At 46.6% G+C, this 17,500-nt stretch overlaps 1 protein-coding gene across 1 annotated transcript in view; it reads left to right on the top strand.

The window, feature by feature from the left end:
- Positions 1 to 17,500, top strand: part of CNMD (chondromodulin) — a 112,431-nt gene that overhangs the window by 20,159 nt on the left and 74,772 nt on the right. The window contains exon 3 of the mRNA XM_078657404.1: positions 12,531 to 12,671. Coding sequence (XP_078513530.1) covers positions 12,531 to 12,671 — 141 coding nt within the window. The remainder of the gene's footprint in view (positions 1 to 12,530; positions 12,672 to 17,500) is intronic.

Genomic DNA, 17,500 nt, shown 5'->3' with positions numbered 1-17,500 from the left:
TAATATGCCTGCTGCAAAGAATGCGTACCAAGTAGATTACAGAGTGCATATAATGTAAACAGATCAGCAGGTTACTGCTTTTAAAAGAGACCTCATTTTGTTTCTTGCAATTTATAACTTAAAGTCCTAATATTCAACAGTGAGCTATTAACTTTCATCATGGACTAGCTACCAAACGGCAAAGTATACATTAGAACATTGACTAAGGTTGTATAAAGGGTTAATTTGGCTAGAAATCGATTCTTACTATTAACCCCTTCGCAGCTGGGCAAATTCCCATGCTGTGGGGGGCGCGCACAGCGCCCCTGTGCTCATGACGAGGTCAGCTCGTCATGAGCCACGGTGGTCGTGTGCTCATGACGAGCTCATCATGACCACACCCGTTTCTTTAGAACGTTCGCACAGCAGGGGAATTAGCCCAGCGTGCGAGCGTTCTAAAGGTCATGACGAGCTCAGCTAGTCATGAGCACACGAGCACCGTGGCTCATGAAGTCATGAGATTTGAAGGTGTTAAAGAAAACTCCCACCTATGCTGTTTCTTTTTCAACTCTGAGTTTGTGCTTCTCCACACCAAGCACTCTTAAACTATACTGCCTACCAGTATGGATTACATGTGACTCCTACACTTTTAGTCCTTTGGCTTATGTAGACATTACCTATACACTGATTTACTCACGAATTATTGATTGTCTCTGTGTAATGTGTATGTGATGCAAAGTGCTCAGACACCCTACACTCGAATGAGTGGCGCTATATAACTAATTCAATGCATCTGAGAGAGTGTGGTTATGGAGACTGGGTCACTGTTAAAGGGTGCTAGTGAAGGAATCCGTGGTGGAGGTGGTCATTGGAGGGGGGCACCAACAAACATTGTCGCACAGGACGCCACCAGTGCTAAAGCCGGCCCTGCCTTTAAACGTCCAGTAAGATCTATGGCGTTTCTTCAGGACCGGGGATTCTCATCTACTCTAGTAGGGACAGTCAAAAAACGTGGATTGAGAGATCGGGTCCCCCGTAATCTGGACTCGTATTGTAGTCCTGAGTGAAAGTGAAAGTTTGGAAGAAAAGTTTTGATATACAGTCTACCTTCTGGAGGACACCTGGAGGGAAAAAGACAAGTAAATTAACATGGGTAAATGATCACAGTCACATGTTGTTTAAAGCAAGTACGTAGCCCAAGGGAGGGCATAGTACAAGGCATCAGTTAAAAACATATAGGTGCAACTTTTAAAATTGTAGTGGATCTCAAAGGACATGCAGAACACACTCTATGCTTGATCGTGCAAACGCCACAGAACATTATTGGGCCTAGAGTTGTTACTAACCTTTTACTGTGTTTTTCCAGTAAATATATGTAGGTACATGAAGGCAGTATGCACAAGAGTTTAGCCATACGTTTGGTTTTGCACATAGCCTCGCTTGCAGCAAAGCCAGCAGTCAATATCCAATGCAGACGGTGAAGGCTATACGTAGCAGAGTTTGACTGCATGATGGGTCAACACAGGACCTGGCCACAGGCCCTGCCATCCTCCTCCCCCGGGCACAGCCAAAGACCATTGCTAAAATGGGGATGATCATAAAGGAGAGTACTAGCACCACGCCAAACATGGCCACAGGCCAGTCCCAGGGTCCAAAAGGTGGGTCTGGAGCAGACCCTGACCACAGGCTGGGCTATCCGGCTCACCCCACTGCACAGCGCCAGTAGCCATATACAGTGGGTTATTGGCCTAATGGATGAAGGACATGTGCGGCAGGGATTGACTGCATGTTGGGTTTACAGAGGGTCTGGCCTCAGACCCTGCCATCATCCCCCGCTGGTGGGGCATTAGCCGAATGAGAGTTCGGTTGCCCTGCCCCCTGTAGGGCAGACCCTGTGGCCGACTCTGGTCTGCAGTTTGCATTTGGCACACACTGGGATGGGCACAGAGCTTGGCCACAACCAGGCCCTTTGGTAAACTACCGATCCACATGGCCAAAGACCGGTCACAGAAGTGAAGTGATCAAGGAGGGTTGCGCTTAGTGAATATAAATTTATGGGAGTTTGATGTAGTATATTGTAAAAAAGAAAAAAAAACTTTATTAAGGGTAAGTTACGGTTTCTTTTGCTCATAAGGCATTAATATATGTTTAGAAAAAAAGTACACAGAAATAACCAAAAAGCACACGTAACTCTCTGGTTATGAATCAAAATCACTGATCACCTTGGCCATGACAGCACTAATGAAGTCTGAAATTATGTCATTGAAGAAATCACATATGGCATCACTGCTGAGGACACGGTTCTAAGATGACATCAAAACATATATAACAAAGAAATCTCTCAATACACAGGTTGAGGGCTTTTTTCCACTCCCACCACCAAGCAATGCCACGACAAGAGAAAAGTATGCTGTTACTATGCACACAATATGGCCTGCACTAATAGTATGTATTTCAACTTTTCAGTAGTTTTTCTGTAGGTTTTGTTTCATAATCATGACAACACTTCACCTGTGTCTTTTTCAGCGTGCAGAGTGTGGTGATAGTTATGACCATTTACTACCATTGTTGAGTTTGGGGGAGGCCACGGTTCACAAGAGGTGCAGGCTCGAGTCGGTCATGAGTCCCCTCCCATCCTTCGCTCAGTGGATCTGTGTTAGAAATGGGATCCCTGGCTGTCCAGGGCTTGCGCCAAAGTCAGTCAGAGACCACCACTTCCACGGCAGGGCAAGGGAGTTACACACCAAGATAACCCCTGCTCACCCCTTGGTAACGTAGCACGAGCAGTAAGGCTAAACTTGGAGGCAATGTGAGTTAAGTGTTTGCACGCGCACCCAGCAACAACACCCAAGGCCCACCAGAAAGGAAACTCCACACAAGGTTATATGTAAAAATAGCCTTTGCATTACACCAAAACACATTAGATAAAAACACACACTTTACAATGTGCCAACAGGCACGGGCAGAATTTACAGGGGATATGTACAAGACAGGGCCACCTGGACCACTGTCAGGAATCAGCACTTTTAGAACTAGAAATACTGTTAGAAATAGCACGTTGTAGATCATAGAATAATAATCACTTTAGCACACAACCAGTAACTACTGGTAACCGGTAAGTACCACCTACGCAACCCTAACCACCGTAGGAAAATATTGCATAGGGAACCAGGACCTCCCTAGCAACACCTGTACTAGGAGAAAAACAACCACCTAAGTATCACCATACATTTAGGGGTATAGGCATGGGAACAAAACACATGATGCATAAACATACATTCAGCGGTGTAAGAACAAGGCACATGATGCATCAAAACACATTCAGAGGTGCAGCACAGGAGAACACATGATGCATAAACAACACATTCAGAGGTGTAGGGAAGGAAAACACATGAGGCAGAAATATACCTTCAGCGGTGCAGCAAGGAACAATTGCGCAGAAAACACATTAGTCACCACCTGTGACTGTACCCAGGCCAACTGGCCTCTCTGGGGCTAGGACGCCCTGTGTCCCAATGCCAGGGGCCTAAACGGAGCAGCTGCCCACTAAGTGCTAGGCAGCTGGGAATCTGGGCCTGGGCACAGCGTGCACCCTGGCTCTCCTTTGGGGCTTATAGGACCATCAGTGCCCCAAAACAGCGTTGGAGCCTCGCAGGCTCTAAAGACCAAACAACGGTGCCCCCAAAATCACGTGGGGGCCGGGGAGCCTTGCGGGCTCTGAATAAACAAATGCCCTCTGAGCCTTGCGGGCTCTAAATAACAAAATGGCCCTTGGGAGCCTCGGGGCTCCAAGCTACAACTGTGGGGCAAGGTGGGAGCGGCCCGCTGCCTTCTGGGGCCGCTCTACTACCCCCAAAGATGTGGGAGTCCCTCTTGGGGGACTCGAAGTAGAATTGGGCCACAGAGCCTCTGCGGCTCGAAATCAACAAAATGCCGCTGAGCTTCGTGGCTCCAAACAAGTAGGCCCCCAGACGTCGGAGTGCCTCTCGGGGGACTCGAGCTAACAGGAAATGCCCTTTTAACTGGGGCTCACCACCAGGATAGCAGAGGCAGGAGGGGCGGGCACCGGCAATGTGCCCCAACGCCCTCCTCTTCTGAAAATGCACCCCCGGGCCCCACTCACCGACTTCCTGTGGCGGGGGCTCCTCCTGCTACTTGGCTCTCTTCACTGGCTGCGGGGCTTCTCTCTCCTCTGCGGCGGGGGCGTCCTGGGAGGCGGGGTGGGCTCCCGGCCTCCCTGGAGATCAGCAAAACCTCCGGGGCTCTCCCTACACTCCGGACCCCCGGGGGACCCGGCAGGCAGCTTCCTTCCCTCGTCTCGCGGCTGCGGTGGGGGCGGGACTTCCGGCCTCTCCTTGCTTGTCCCGGCCGCTGGTGCCTGGCTTCCTATGCTGAGGGCCGCCAATGGCAGCGCAGCCCTTGGTAGGGAGGCGGGCCCAGCACCTCCTGATCGATCCCCGGGCCTGCGGCGGTGAATGCGGGGAGATAAATGCCGGGTGGGCACCGGCCAAAGTAAATAAGGCGCTCCCAGGCGCCAGAGGGCAATATAAAGCGCTCCCAGGCGCTTAGAATACAAATAAAGCGCTCCCAAGCGCTAAAGACAAAGTACAGCACTCCCAAGCGCTTAGGGGCGAAAATAAAGCGCTTCCAGGCGCTTGGAGGCCTACAAGTCCAGAAAAAGCCCTCCTAGGACTGCAGCAAGATGGGAGGGGGGGCAAGGCTGGGCCAGGGGCCAGCTCACTGGGCCCTCCAGGCAGGAAGGCAGTCCCAAGTGGCGGTTCCTCCTGGCGCCCACCAGCAGCCCCCCTCAGATGGGATCCAGCAAGAGAACATTTTTCAAGGAGACACAGCCCCTTTTTATACATGAAATCCTTTGTCTGGCTTCAGGGTGAGGGGAAAAACCAATCGCAGCTGGTTTGTGAGCACCCTTGATGTGCTCAGCCCCTCACTCTATTCACTGGCAGGGCTAGGGACATTAGATGCACCACAGGGGGCGGAGCCAGCATTGTGTGGGGAAATCCCAGCCCTATTGAGGACCCAGGTGCACCACTCCCTCACATCACACATGCTAATTTCAACACTCACCACCGGGTAGACCCATCATGACTCATGGAGCTCGGCACCCCCAGCCAGCTCCAGCCAATCACACGCCAGCACATTCACTGCACAGACAGGCACACTTCTAGAAGTGGCACTTCCATACTAGACACATACATGCCGCATGCATCATTGCGCAGCATCAATCACATGAGTGCGCACATACCAGACTCGAGCCTGCACACCCCACGCATCAGGAACTACCAGGGACACATACATTCCCCATGCATTCCTATGGGAGGGCAGGCCTATCTCACCACATGCACTCAGAGTGCGCACGCACTTTCCACTGAGACACAGTGAAAGTGCGCAGAAAACAAAAATCACCATCACCAGGTCACATTCAAAAGCAAAAAGTTTAGGGGTGAACCTGCCAGAAGGGCCAAGTCCAACAATCTGCATGCATGTTTTGACATATGTAGTAGTTTTAGACAAAGGTATACAAACGTATACACAGCACACAGGCTTAACTCTATGCAATGAGATAGAATCACACTACTTTTCTTCAGTCAACTTCTTCTCAAATGAAATCTGTAAGACAATACTCATTGTTCACTCAAGTCAGTTAAGCTAAACGGTGCTAATATGGGATTTTACCTTTCACTGCAATCATAAGTAAGTAAAGGGTCTTTTACTGCTAAACCTAATCCAATAACATCCTCTGTCTTCTCTCACTCTCTCCCCCTCTCGCTTCTTTTTTGACTCTCCCTTTCCCATTCTTTCAGATAGTTTCGAGAAATAGACAATAACATATGTGATATGTTTGCCAAGTTGCAGTGGCGGGTTTTGATTGACTTGTTCGCTGTCACCTGCTGGGCATTAAAGCAATATCACAAAACGTATTTTATGATTTCCACACTCATAACGTACACCCTTCGATGATAGCTTAGACAACACAGAATAGATTCACATCACCCTCTGCTGAAATAAAAGTGTAAGAGAGCCATAATTATTATCCCTAACGCCGGTCACAGACTATTTGATTGATATCAGACACAAATTAAATGTATCACAGTGGATACGTGGGAACCCAAAAATATTTTAAAATAAGTCACAAACTGCTTGAGGGGGAACGTGTTTGATCACCTCTGAACTACTCTTAAATATATTATTCAGCGTCGCCCCCCCCCGCAAGCAGCCTCCCAAAATGGAAAAACAAAATGATAATAAAACAGGTTTATTATCGTTTTATTGATCAAGTTCTAGGCTAGGCCGATTCGTGAGGGCGGGGCCATCACGGGGGCAGTCACCAGGAGGAGTGGTAGGTGCACTGCTATCAGTGCGCATGTCGGTTTGGCTGGCCGTCTTAGGTCTCCAACCCTGCTGCGTTGCCGGGTTGGAGACAGCAAAGCACAGGCTCCCAATCTCCGTGGGAGCGCAAATCGAGGGCCCTTAGGCCAATCCTGATGCTGCTCTCATACATGAGAGCAGTGTCAGGATTGGCCGCAAGGGAGACTTGGAGTCTGTGCTGCAGTGAGGAGCAGAAGAGAGGCGTTGCGGTCGGCAGCAGAGCAGGTAAGTTCTGTTTTTTGTTTTGTATTGTTGCCGTCTGTCTCCCTACGACCCCCCCCCCCCCGCCCGTCCCTCCACTCTGCCCTAATACCGGCAGCTACTGGCGTTATTATGAACTAAGCTATCTACCACTAACTATAATTTGTGGGTAACAATTGTACACGGTCCACAGAATGACAATGTATTCGCAATTCAAACTAGTGGCAGGTGCTCTAGCTGTGCTAGACCTGTTAAGGGACCCAGCTCCTAACAAGTCTACCTAAATATTCAAGGGGCTTTCTACCTTCCCCTGCATATTCCCAGAAGCCCCCCCCCCCCCATCCATGGCCAGTGGTGCAGGAAGGTGGCAGCCTCCTAAGGCACCAACAGAAAGCACCAGAGCATAGGTACTCATACATCTTCTCAGGCAACAAAAGGTACGGGCTGGGATGTGGACAAGCCACACATTTCTGCTGGCAGTGATTGATGGTAGAAAAATAATGTGTTCACTGGGGGAGGGGGAGCTCAGGGAGCACATTTTTTGAGTTCTGTTCCACAACACCCTCCTCTAAAATAGGCTCCCAGCCTCTCCAAGAGATATAAATAGGGTGGCAATCATATCTAAGTTTCAGTCCCTTTACTGTTTCCCGGCGTTTGCCTTGAGTGCTCGCTATCGCCAGCCTAAAAGAGTCAAGGGAACAAACAGAGAACCTTGGTTATCCAATTGGAATTAAGCTGTAGTGGGTCATCAATGTGAAAAAAGGTACAGTCAAGAATGCTGTCTATTAACCTCCTGCTGCCCCAGAGTAAAAGTTTCTTTTAACTTTGTTTTTTTATCATTGAAACATTGGAAGTGCTTAGAAAAATACTGAAGTAGGTTAGTGAGTGCAATAAAAACATACAGGCTGCACTGCTAACAAGGTGAGCAATTCACAGGTATGCATACACTACAACCCAACTCCCACCACATGATGGCCGCCAGTGGATTCGTTTTAGCCCTTGGGGACTTATTTATAAGAGGCTTGCGCTGCTGAAGCGTCATCTCTCAACCATATACATGAGGCCACGCAAAGCCACTTTGCATGCCCTCATAAATATAGAGTACGGCAAGGCAGCGTAAGTCGCTGTGTTGCCTTACTCTGCGCCAGGGAGACATTCCATGGGCGTTGCGTAGGTTTTCCTACGCAACACCCATGGATTTTGATGCAGCCCAGATTTACTCAGTCACATAAACCTGGGCCAGCACCGAAATGCCTCCCCAGAGCAGGCGTAATAAGGAGAACTTTTTTTATTTCTCCTCATTTTTTCCTCTTCCCATGTATACTGCATTCTGCAGCACACTTGGAAAGAGGAAAACACCTCTCAGGATTGTTTTTGCGCAGGAAGGTGCCCCTTTGTGCACAAAAGCAATCCCGCATGCAACGCAGATACCCTTGCACCAAGGCGCAAGGGTGCCTGCTTTGGCGCTAGGCTGAAAATTGTGCACCACCACAGGGGAAAATGACAGGAATGCATCGTATTTCATAAAATCAATGCATTCTTGCCCTTTCACATTGGCATAGGGCAGCGCTGCAAGCAAACTTGCAGCGATGCCCTACACCAATTCCCCATAAATGAGGACCTGGGTATCTAATCCCACGTTTACCACTTTGCACATTGTATTACTGATCGGGCCTCACTTCCCCCCACCCCCCACACTCCCACTAAAACAGTGGCATTTACTTCTAGGGGGCAGTCGTTGGGCCTCCTTATTGGAACCATCCTTACCCAAGTTGTGGTGTTGTGACTAACCCCCAGATTCATCAACGTCCCGATTTGCGAGTCCTTAATAGCGATTATTAAGGAATCGCTATTAAAGACTCGCAAATCGGGATTCATGTAGAAATCGCCCAAAAAAATGCGATTTCTACAGCTTCCTTATTTGCGATTAGCAAATAGGAAGCGATTTCAAGGGTGCCAGGGGTGTCCAAAGGACACCCTGTAGCACCCCTGAAATGAAAATGTAGACTGATGTTGCGCACACACATGTCCAAAGGACATGTGAGTGTGTAACATACAACTTAGAAAAATGCACTAAAGTGCATTTTTCTAAGTTTTCGCTATTTACCACGAAGTCAGACTTCGCGGTAAATAGCGGCCAAAAATTGCGAATTCGCAATTCTGAAATGGTTCATGAATAGCATTTAAGGAATCTCTAATTGAGATTCCTTAAATGCGATCAAAATTTGATAAATCGCAATTATTTGCGAATTTTCAAATTGCGAGTTCATGAACCATTGATAAATCTCAAATGCCATTTTTGCGGGCGCAAACGGCCGAATTTTGTGATTCGCACTGTTTGCGCTCGCAAAAATGCTTGATGAATCTACCTGTTAGCTACATATTGTAGAACAAATATGTGGTTTTTAATGTTAGCTTCACCTTGTGGCCAAACTGTGTGCTCCTGTGCAATGACATTTCAAAATGATTCCTTGACTTCTGTTTTTTTGTGTGTGCTATGATTGAAAGTTCTTAGGGGCATATTAGTGAAATAGTGGTGCAGTGCAGCGCAGTGCAGCAAGTCACCTTGCTGCGCTGAATCACTGGGAAAGGGCAGGAATGTGCCATATTTAAGGCATATGGCCCATTCCTAACTTGTCCCCCTGTACTGGCGCACAATGGGCTGCCTAGTGCCAGCGCAGGCAACCTGGCACCATGGTGCAAATGTGACTGCATTACATGCAGGATTGTTTTTGTGCAGTCAGGGACACCTTCCTGCACAAAAACAATCCTGGGAGGCATATTCCTCTATCAATGTGTGCTAAAGAGGAAGCAACGAGGAGAAATAAAGATATTTCTCCTTGTTACGCCTCTCCTGGGAAGGCATATCTTTTTGGCGCATTCTCAGGTTTACACGGTCTTATACATCTCGGAATACCTCAAAACCCATGAGAGTTGCATGAGACCACCCACGCAACGCCCATGGTATGGCTTTCTAGGGCAGAGAAATGCAACGCAGCGATTTGCGTTGCGTTGCTTTACCCCAGATTTCTGGAGCCACACAAAGTGGCTTTGCGTTGCTTCAAAAAAGTGACTTACGGTTTGCCTTGCTCTTGCACCACGTTATGTGGTACAAGAGAAATCAAACTGGGTCATAAATATGGTCCTTACAATCATGCTAAGCACTGGTTGGAAGTGTATGATAGGAAAACTGGGATGAGGCCTATACATGAGCCGGTCTGGGTCGCTCTTGCACCAATCAACTTGGTGAAAGAGTGACGCAAACCATACATGTGAATTATGAAGCCATGCAAGGCCACGTTGCATGGCCCTGAGTGTCTCCATAAATATGGGGTAAGGCAAGCAGCACAAATTGTTGAGTTTCCTTTCTCTGCCCAGGGAAGGCATTCCCTGGGCATTGCATGGGTGTTCCCACGCAACTCCCATTTTTGTGACCCATTCCCAGATTTACCAGAACTGGTGGACCTGGGTACGTGCCAAGAAGAAATGCCTTCTCAGGTGAGGCGTAACCAGGCCCGGACTGGCAGTTGCGGGCACCGGGCAATCCCCCGGTGCGCCGCACGGGTGGGGGCCGGTTTCGGGCCTTGGGGGCCGTTTTTTGTTACAGGGCCGTTTTTGCAGCATAGCTGCAAAATCGGCCCTGTAACAAAATCGGCCGAAAACCGGCCCCGGCAAAGAGCTCAGTCGCACCCCCAGGGGGCCGGCGGAGCACTTTGCAGGGGCCGGTTTTGGTTCTCAGTCCGGCCCTGGGCGTAACAAGAAGAAATATCTTTCTTTCTAATTATTACTTCATCTTTCTATATGTGCTGCATGTTGCACACATAAAGAAGAGGAATATGGCTCTCAGGATTGTTTTTGTACAGGAAGGTGCCCTTTCCTGCACAAAAACATCGTGCATGCAACGGAGACACCCTTGCACCATGGTGCAAGGGTGTCTGCGCTGCCGCAAGGCTAATAAAAGAGCACCAGCGCAGTGAGAAAAGGCAGGAATGCATTATATTACATTAAACTTGGCATATTCCTGCCCTTTCCCTGTCATGCAGGCTGCACTGCATGACATTCTCGTAAATAGACCCCTGTGGATGTAGCCTCAAGTGATGAGAGTGCCCGCTTTTGCAGTTTATTCACAATAAAAAAGTTAATCCTTGTAAAAATAGTTCTTGATTCTTGGATCTCCTAGTCACCAAACTGTTTGAGCTTGAGCATACTATGTTGTTCCTATCCTGTTGTCCACTTAACTGCCCAATGTGTTTTTCATTCATACACGGTCATGATATAATTCGTTTTATGGTTAAATGTGCATAGTAGACAGGTAACATACATTATTTATAGTGCTTAGAAACAGCAGAAGTGCCATATGAATAGCTATATAAAATACACATCATTATTATTAATGATTAGACTCAAATGCTGTCTCCTACTATACATTATGCTGACATAGCAATATGGAAATTCCACCTTCCAACATAGTTGTGATATAAAATCGATTTCTGAAGTGACAACGTTTTATTTTCCTTTTTGTACAGCCTGTAACATTGTCTAAATTATTTATTCTGCATAACAAATTGTATGGAGGCTTGGTAACTAGCCCCTGGGTGAGCCATTAACTCAATTCCACTAATGTAAAGGCTTCAGGGCAGCCCCCTGCTGGTTTATGGCCTCTCCTCTGCCTGATCACATCCATTCTTATTAGCCTCTCTAAACCTACGTAGGTAAGGACACTTGAATTCAGCAGCTCCATAATCCCACAAACAGTTAAACAAAAGCTGGCCCCTCACAGGAACATTTCCCCAGCTTCTATTTATGATTTGCAGGGCTGTGTGAGTGCTTCTCCAAGGGTTCCTTTAAGTTTTCACCATCCAGCCCTATTTTCTTTAAACCCTTTTTTGTCAACGACCCCAAAAGTAAATAGAAGCACAATGCAGAAGCATTACATTTACTAAGGCATCTTGAAAAGATGTGGCGGGCCGGGTGTGTACCAGGGCATTAGAGGCATAAAATATAAACCAATGGCCAGTGAAGGTGATCAGTAAAATGGCACTTCACGAGGGAAGCCGAAAACTTTGCATCAACCCTGGGTCCACCACCATGGACCCTGTGCGCCCCCTCCCCCTCAACGCCTTGAGACCCTGATTGATTGATGTCCTTGTGAGAGTCAATTGAGGCTTTCCTGACCCCCTGGGTCTTGAAATACTAGTCTAGACAGGGCTCGAGTCGGGGTACCACACGGGTGGACGGCATCCCCCCACTTATTTTACTTGGGGGGACGCCATCCCCCCTGCCAAACAGCTGGACTTCACTCTTTAGCCTCTCTGGGACGAGGAGCTCGGCACCTTTCGTGACGTCACTTCCGCTCGTGACGTCACTTCCGGTGACAGCGCCCCCCCCCACTTCTTTTTTTACGACTTGTGCCCTGGTCTAGATCACTACTCACTCACGGGAAACATCCTTTACCATGCAACTTTTACCACGCAGTGCTTTTACAATGCAGGTTTTACAACGAAAACCATTACAACGCATTGCACTGGGGGGCGCTCTAGGATAGGGAATAGTTTTAATTTACTATCCAACACCTTCCCTACTATCCACAGGGACTGGAGTTGGAATAGTAAATTAAACTATTCACTATCCAGCACCCCCAAAGCAATGCGTTGTAAAGGCTTGCGTTGTAAAACTTGCGTTGTAACAGCATGCGTGGTAAAAGCATGCGTTGTAACAACGTACATCCCTCACTCACAATTCCTTATCATATGATTTTAAAAATCTTAGAAACAATTGATGAATGATGGTGATCAGATGTAAACTAGAGTCATGCACCAAACAATGAGTCCACAGTTGAGCCACTGCTGGACGGAGACTGGGTCTTAGATGTAGCTGCTCTTGAGGGAAGGGAACTTGATGATTAGTCAGAAACAAAGCCCAGCAGTGTCTGCTTGGTTAACGCTCCTTGGGTTTCATTCCAGGTGTACAATGTCCACTACACGATGAGCATCAATGGAAAAGTACAGGAAGGCTCCATGGAAATTGATGCTGGGAGCAATCTGGAGACATTCAAGACGGGAAGCGGAAGCGAGGAGGCCGTCGAAGTGCACGATTTCCAGATTGTAAGTTACCCACACTTTTTTAAAGGTTTAGTTGGCAGTCGGTGGTGGAAAACCCACCCGGATATTTTGCACTTCAACAACGGATGGGCACATGCATTGAAATACCTCTCTATGATATCTTTACTTAGAAGTAAGAGCTCCTTCTGCTACCAGTTACCACCCCTCATTTGCCGTATGTATATGTCTGCTCTGTACTGTACTTGAAGACAGGTGCGATTGTTTGGATGACTTGTGCTGATTATGTGATATCGAAATGTTGCAGAACAAAAAGAAGTTGTATGTCCTGAGAATACGTTGTTTCTCTTTTTGTCTCAGTCCCAGTCATTTTCCTAACATTGGCATTGCAATGGCCCACTGGGGCAGACGCGTACAACAGGGGCAGATGCCGAGCAGCTGCCATCACAGTGCAGAATCACCCTGGAGACCGAGGCAAAAGCTAAAGTTTTAATAAAGAAGAATTGTGCCTCTTTGCTCCATCGCCACTTCTCCTGGGTGCCTCTATCCCCTGTCTGTGCCACCTCTCTCATTCCAACTGTGCCATGCCTCCCACGCTCCCTGGGCCCATAAACGTGCGCCCTCGCTTGTACCTTCTCTATCATCTTCCCTGTGCCCAGTGCACCGCACCACACCTGCCACCTCAAGCCAGATTCCTCACCACCATCGCCAACCCATGCCTCCAGTGCACCGCACCACACCTGCCCTCAAGCCAGCTTCCTCACCACCATCGCCAACCCATGCCACCTGTGTGAACAGCATTCAGGGGGAGCCTCTCTGCAGCAGCCCTCCTAATGCTCTGCTGTGCTATCCCAGTGCTGCAATGACCTGAGGTCAGAAGCCTTGCTCTTTCTGGCCACCACTTGAAAAACAGCAAGTGCTTCCCGCACTCTTGCCACAGAACACACAATCGCTAAGAAGAACCTAGAATACAAATGTGTTCCCAAACAGATACACGAGCAAAGAAAGGAGTGACAAAAGAGGATATAAATAGCAAGTGGTGGCAAGATTTCTGTCTTCCTGTAGACCTGCAGCATGAGATATGCAAAATAAGGAAGAGGCTGAAATTGATTCATGTCCAATCGAGTCTCTGGCCCCAGAGGGCTTGATATTATCATCTGTGAAATGTCCATCAGTTCTTGTCACAATATGGCAACATTGTGTTCTGTCCATCTCATAGATTCTAAGTTCATCCTCTACTCATTGCTGAACATGTACATTTTACTGGGCCCTTATAGATGCCAGAAGTGCTATGTTCAATGGAAGTGACTGTGTTGAGGATTTGCATAATCGTATGGACAAGGTGTCCTGTCTGAAGATCCTCATTCAGCCCATTGCAGTTTTCGAGGGAAAATCGCAAAGGGAAAGGGCGAGTGGACCATAAAGAGACAAATGTGAATAAGTGTTAATATAGTATCAGTCAATGTGCTTACAGCAGAAGTTTTCAAACTGTGGGGTTGGTCTACAAACTGTTGGACTCTCTTCCCCTGAGGGCTCATGTATTTATGTCAATGGATGCCAGGCTCTGGCCAGAAATAGCCATTAGTGTGCCCCTGGAGAAAGCAGCTAGACTTCATGCTGAAAAGCAGCACTGTGATTTCATTGAAAGAAAAGTGTGGTGGTGAGACACTGGGTGATGGTCAGTCAGCAACTTTTTCAGTGGTGTTCTGGCTGGAAGTAGGTGTCAGTCAAAAACACAAGAGGGACCCTGAATAAGGATGCAAAGGGGGGGAGGCAGGGAAAAACAACGTACTCAAAAACAGGAGGACCCCCCCTAAGTCCGGATATAAAGGAAGGCAATTGCTCTAATCTATCATTCAAAACATCATCATTGTCCCACACAAGACCATTTATTTGAAAATCATATGTAAGTTTATTTTCAGAATAAGTTTCTTTTCATCAAATTCAATGATAATAAAGACAATAATGTATCTACAGACTATATTTACATTTAAGAACACACATCTGCAGCCTACCCACTCGCCACTTCAGAAAAATCATCAATCACACTCAGTCAGACCATCATCAGTCATACCACTCCACACTATTTACAAAATCATGCACACCACAAAAAGGAAAACCATTCCTATATACATATCATGATCCAGTTGATATACAAAAAAAGGAGAGAAAAACAGCAAAACAAAACAGAAAGCGCCGACGCGCGATTCGGAACAGGACCGATATTATCCAATCCTTCGTCAGGGCGCAAATACATACATAAACATTTTTTAATAATATTTCAACATTTCATAATAATTATTTTCAATGCTTAGGTTAAGGTAATCATAGGAAAGATGGAATCCAGGCTGCAGATTCACGTAACATCATTTGGTCAACTCCCTGTCCAAGGTCGGGATACACATAGATGTACAAGTAGGTGTCAACGAAGAGAATCCATATAAACTCCAATGTTCCACATGCTCATGTCTGATAAAGATCATACTGCAAATACTTTTAGCATGACATCACCTAAGATCTGGAACAACACCCCTGTATCCAACATACAGATACAACAGAAGTGAATAGATCTCTCTCTCCAGGCATATGGTTGTTGGGTCTGTTTCTTATCTACCTGAGACCGAGGATTTGATTTCAATGCTGTAGCTCAATACTGGCTAGAAGAAAAGATGCCATAACATGTCTCATAGACTCTTCCAGCTATTGCATCATAAAATGCGAACAATGATTGATGAAATGACTTATGGCTTGATGTGTTTTTTAGGCAGAAGTTCCATATGCCAGTTCTATCACATTTGGGGTGGAAAGTCATCTGGATTTATACATTGCTGCCACTACCCCTGAACTATCTCTCTTCACTTTGGGGCCTAATCTTTCAGAAATTACACTATGCCCATGTGGTATTATGTAATTGTCAACATCGTATTTGGGTACAGGAAATGTACACCCAAAGCATGGGTCAATTACCCCAGTGCCCACATTTCAAATGTCTCTGTTTGAGTTAGCTTCAATTACAAGTGAAATAGAATTCAGTGCCTGGTAGATTCATAAACAGAGTTTTACTGGACTAAGATTGACCAAAATCCGCATGCAACAATGTACTTCTTTAACAGATTGAAAAGCACCATTATCATGCACCATAAGCAAGAAATCACGTGACTAGGTCAATTTAATAGCATGTGTCAATAACTTGGTTATTTAATTAGAATGAAATAGTATCTGAGGTCTCAGGACACCAATGGCAAATGACAGTGGCAAATGGGTTCAACAATAGAGGGCTCCGATGGTCCAGGTTCAATGTCTTTTTAGGTCGAGCATTCGAGACCTCTTGTATATACTTCACTATATACTTATATATGTATGTACTTTGTGGGCTCTGGAGATCAGCCCTAGGATGTGTCTAGTTCCGCGTACAGACTTTTTTTCTGTTCAACTCCCTCTATTTAACTGTCTTGATAGAAAACTACCAGCAGAGGTCAGTAAAATACCAGAATTGCTTTCTGCTGAGGGACTTTTTTTAAATTTTTTTGGCAACTGCCTCTATTTAACTTTCTTGATAGAAAACTACCAGCAGAGGTCAGTAAAATACCACAATCACTTTAACATTCTCTAGATTACAGTCCATAGAAACTGTTATCCACGAGCACCTGTAGACAATATTTTTTTCAAATCTTGTATTTTCTGTGATATGACCACAAAAGGCCCTGATTTTATATTAAAAACAGAGCTTTGGACTATACCATTTCCCGCCGAAAGCCAATATTTCTCTCCATGTGTTCCCATACCTGGTGTGTCACGCAGTTTGGTGCTTACTTTCCCTCCATATTAAAGAACAGTAGATGTTTCAGCACAGAGGCTAATGTGCTGCATAGCTAAATACATTTAAAGTCCCAAAGGCGAGACCGATTACATTGCAAACGCTTGTTTACTTTGCAAGGGCTCAGCCATTGCAGGTTGTGGTTCACACAGAGCGATGCAGCCAAAGCTAGAGGAGTTTGATCCTCAATAGAAGGTAAATGGGCTAACAGTGAACCTATAATGATTATTTTTCAATAGGAAAGCTGGAGTCTGGGTCGGTCTGGCCTGTAGGAGAATGATTCAGTGCCCAATGGGTTTGTTTCAGAGATCAGTGTGTGGGCCGGTTTCTTGGGCAGTTTGTGAGCCTGTTTGCTGGCCAGGTGGGCCGTTGATTTCACTGATATTACCAGAAGCATTGCCTGCAGCAAATACAAAGGCATGCAGTCTCCCATGCCTTTCAAAATACCCATACAGCATGTCTTTAAAATTTCAAAGCTGGCCTGATTTGCATAGCTGGGCCACCTATTTAGCTATTTGGTTCGCTAATGTGGCCACTTTTATTTTGGTGCCCGGGACTATTTTTTCTTCCAGTCCGACCCTGGCTGTAGTGGATTACTATGTACAAGAAAATAGACACTAATGGGAGATTTACTAAGATTTTGTGCTGTGTTATCAGCCCAAAATCTTATTTTTCCAATTTACTTTCTAGCGGAATAACGGAAAAGTAACACAAAGCAGCACATAATGCTGCTTTGCATTACTTTGTGCCATGGGGGCGTACCAAGGGTGGAGCATGGGGTGCCCATGCAACCACCCAAGGTTTCTCACGCTAAACCCAATTTACTAAATAAAGTAGTGTTCCCTTCCAGTGCAAACCTATTTTAGACTCACAGAGACACCCTTGCTCCATGGCGCAACGGCGTCTCCGTGGCGCACTGAAGCTGATTTCAGCCCCAGCGCTAGTGAGAGGGGAGGAGAGTGCCTTATTTTAGTAAATAGGGCGCTCTCCTCCTCTCTCCTTTTCCCACAGCGCAGTATTTGCGGCTGCCTCAGTGCGCTACGTGAAAAGTTGGTAA

This window comes from Lissotriton helveticus, chromosome 8 (assembly GCF_964261635.1).
Source record: "Lissotriton helveticus chromosome 8, aLisHel1.1, whole genome shotgun sequence".
Taxonomy (NCBI): Eukaryota; Metazoa; Chordata; class Amphibia; order Caudata; family Salamandridae; genus Lissotriton; species Lissotriton helveticus.
Note: the sequence above shows the minus strand (reverse complement) of the source record. Positions and strands in the feature narration are given on the sequence as shown.